General features: G+C 36.2%; 1 protein-coding gene across 2 annotated transcripts in view; it reads left to right on the forward strand.

Annotated features, from left to right (window-relative positions):
* Positions 1–2,670, forward strand: part of MPHOSPH6 (M-phase phosphoprotein 6) — a 22,954-nt gene that overhangs the window by 14,179 nt on the left and 6,105 nt on the right. For both annotated transcript variants that reach the window (XM_023752580.1, XM_006087038.3), the window contains exon 3: positions 627–717. In XM_023752580.1, the coding sequence (XP_023608348.1) occupies positions 627–717 (91 nt within the window). The remainder of the gene's footprint in view (positions 1–626; positions 718–2,670) is intronic.

Below are 2,670 nucleotides of genomic sequence, written 5' to 3' on the forward strand. Positions count from 1 at the left end.
CCTCTGTAGTGTCCAGTACTATTTAGCCCTCTGAGCAGCAGCATCATTTTTATTAGGATAGTTTTGTAGTGTGATTTTGGTTTTAGGTCGACTACCTATCTACCCTTGTTTCTGCCCATTTTCTAGTTCTCATCCAGCTTTCCCAGTGATTCTGTGAGATACCCAGTATTTTTACAGTAAATTCCTTCTATGCTTAAATCATCCAACATTAGTCATGTTTGTAGCTAAGAGTTCTGACTAATAAACTCTTTTAAAACTCCCCAGGACTCTGATTTCACAGTATTTAATAAGAACTAGGTGAGTGGTGTAAACATCAAGGATATTTTGCTTTAAATATGGAAAATCCATGTTTATTATAATAGGTCTCTACCTTGTGCATTTATGTAAATCAGATGTAGTGTTCAAAAGAGGCTATGACTCCAGCCAGCAGTTCCTGCCTCCTAATGTGTTTACCGGACACATTAATCAGTTTTTATTTCTAACCCTAGATTAGAAATCTTATTGTATTTTTACTTGATTCTACTGAGAACTGTAAGATGGATTTTTCACTTGAAATCTTGACTTATATTTGCTTTGCTTTGTTATAAGTAGACATGCTATTAATACAGGTTTATTTTCCCATTTAGGAGTTTCATAATAGAAGAGCAGAGTTTCTTGTTATGTGAAGATCTTCTCTATGGAAGAATGTCATTCAGAGGATTTAATCCTGAGGTTGAGGTATTAATATAATTACTTTAAATTTAAAATTTTTCCAATTGAATTCTTTCTGCTAATAATTGGGTTTAGGTTTTCCACCCCAGGTACCATTTCTCCTTATTATATGGAAAATAACAAATCTTGAAATACTGCCATAGCTATTTAAAGAAATTGCAGGCATTGCAGTCTAGTTTTATGGTGGAATTGAGTAGATAATTTAATATAGCAGTATAAGTTCTTAACAGTGCCACTGTAAGTGCTAGAATTTCAGCTCAGGTCTTTTATAGTAACATCAGGATTTTATTCATATGATGCTATTATTAAAAATTATTCTCTGGCATCTATAAATGAATCTTTGCTACTGGAAAAAAGTGTTACTTAAAAATTGAGTAATTTGACTTTTTAATGGACAGGTTTTGATCCAAACTTGTAAATAGATTTTTAAAAGAATCCTTTGGTAAGTTGGTTTGAAAAGTAAAATAGTCGCCTTATAACTGCTCTGTTCATTTGAATTTTCCTGCCTCGGGTTTTTAAAGAAGCACAGGCCTTCACTTAACAAATATCAGAATTCTGGTTGTATAGTAAAAGCCATCTATCAGATACTTGACCAACCAAATGGAGGTCTGTGATATAAAGCTTTAGTTTTATGACACTTAAAGCCAGGGTTTCTCAGCCCTGGCACTGTATGATGTATTGAGCCAGATTGTTCTTTGTGGTGGGGACTGTCCTGTGCATTGTAGGATGTTTAACAGCATCCCTGGTCTGTATTCTCCACTCCCTAGACGCCAGTAGTGTACACACACACATACCAGTTGTAACAACCAAAAATGTCTCCAGACATTGCCAGAGGTCCCCTGGTGAGCAGAGTCTCCCTGGTTGAAAACCACTTCCCTAAAGATGCCTGTAGACAACCACAGCTAACCAAGTTAATTGCCAAAGTTTATTTTTAAAGATTCTAGTTTAATTTTCTCCCCCTCCTCTTCCTTTTTAAAGGGTATGATAATTAAGCTGTTAAATTTACTTTATACAGAATCAACACTAAAAGTGTTTGTTTTTACTATATGCTTTCCTTGCTTTGGCCTGCTTACAGCTTTAGATTGGGAAAAGAAAATGGGCAGTGGAACAAAGGAGGGGGAAAAGCAGATAATGAGTGTGTTATACTCAAAGACTGGGGCTGTGGGTGGACAGGCACTCCAAAGTATGTCTGGTATGTGGGAAAAGGAGTTGATTTGGCCTCAGAATTTAATGGGCCTCTGTACCATTGGGTACATTCTCTCTGGGGGAAAGTTTTGAACTGTTTGGTTTGTACATCTGAGCTGTCATAAAATGTGAGAAAAGTTTGATATACTTGTTTATGAAAAGAATGATACCTACTTGAGAGCACTTTATTATAAGCAGGATGTATTTAGAACACATGTTTAATATTGTGTTTCTAGTAACACCTAGCATAGAGTTTATTTTGTCAGTACATATTTATTCTGTGCCTGTGGTGTATCAGCCCTCTAGAAGCACTGGAAATACAGCAGGGAACCCAAGTGTATGCCCTCACAGAGTTTGTATTCCCAAAATTATTTTATGTTTAGTCCTTTCAATGTTGGAAAAGCTAATTGAGACTAGTTTCTCGTCTGCTTTCCCTTCCTTGTTCTACCTTTGCTATAAAGAAAGTATTATACAGTAAAAATAAAATCTGTCAGAGGGTAACTGTCAAGTAATGGTTAATGTGAGATAAAAAGATGGAGAGAGGCCCATGATACATGGACATCATAGGGGATACATTATCCACCCTCGTGTTTGGAGGTGAGGCAGGTCCTCCCCATTATACCAAGGCCCACTATCCAGTTCTTCCATCCAGCAATTTGCTGCCCCACAACCACCACCACCATTTAAAAAAAAAAAGCATTTAAAATTACTCTTGACTATATACTTATTACATTTGGCTCAAGGTGGGAATTTTGGAGGAAATCTGAAAGTTTA

This window comes from Myotis lucifugus, unplaced genomic scaffold, assembly GCF_000147115.1.
Source record: "Myotis lucifugus unplaced genomic scaffold, Myoluc2.0 scaffold_35, whole genome shotgun sequence".
NCBI lineage: Eukaryota > Metazoa > Chordata > Mammalia > Chiroptera > Vespertilionidae > Myotis > Myotis lucifugus.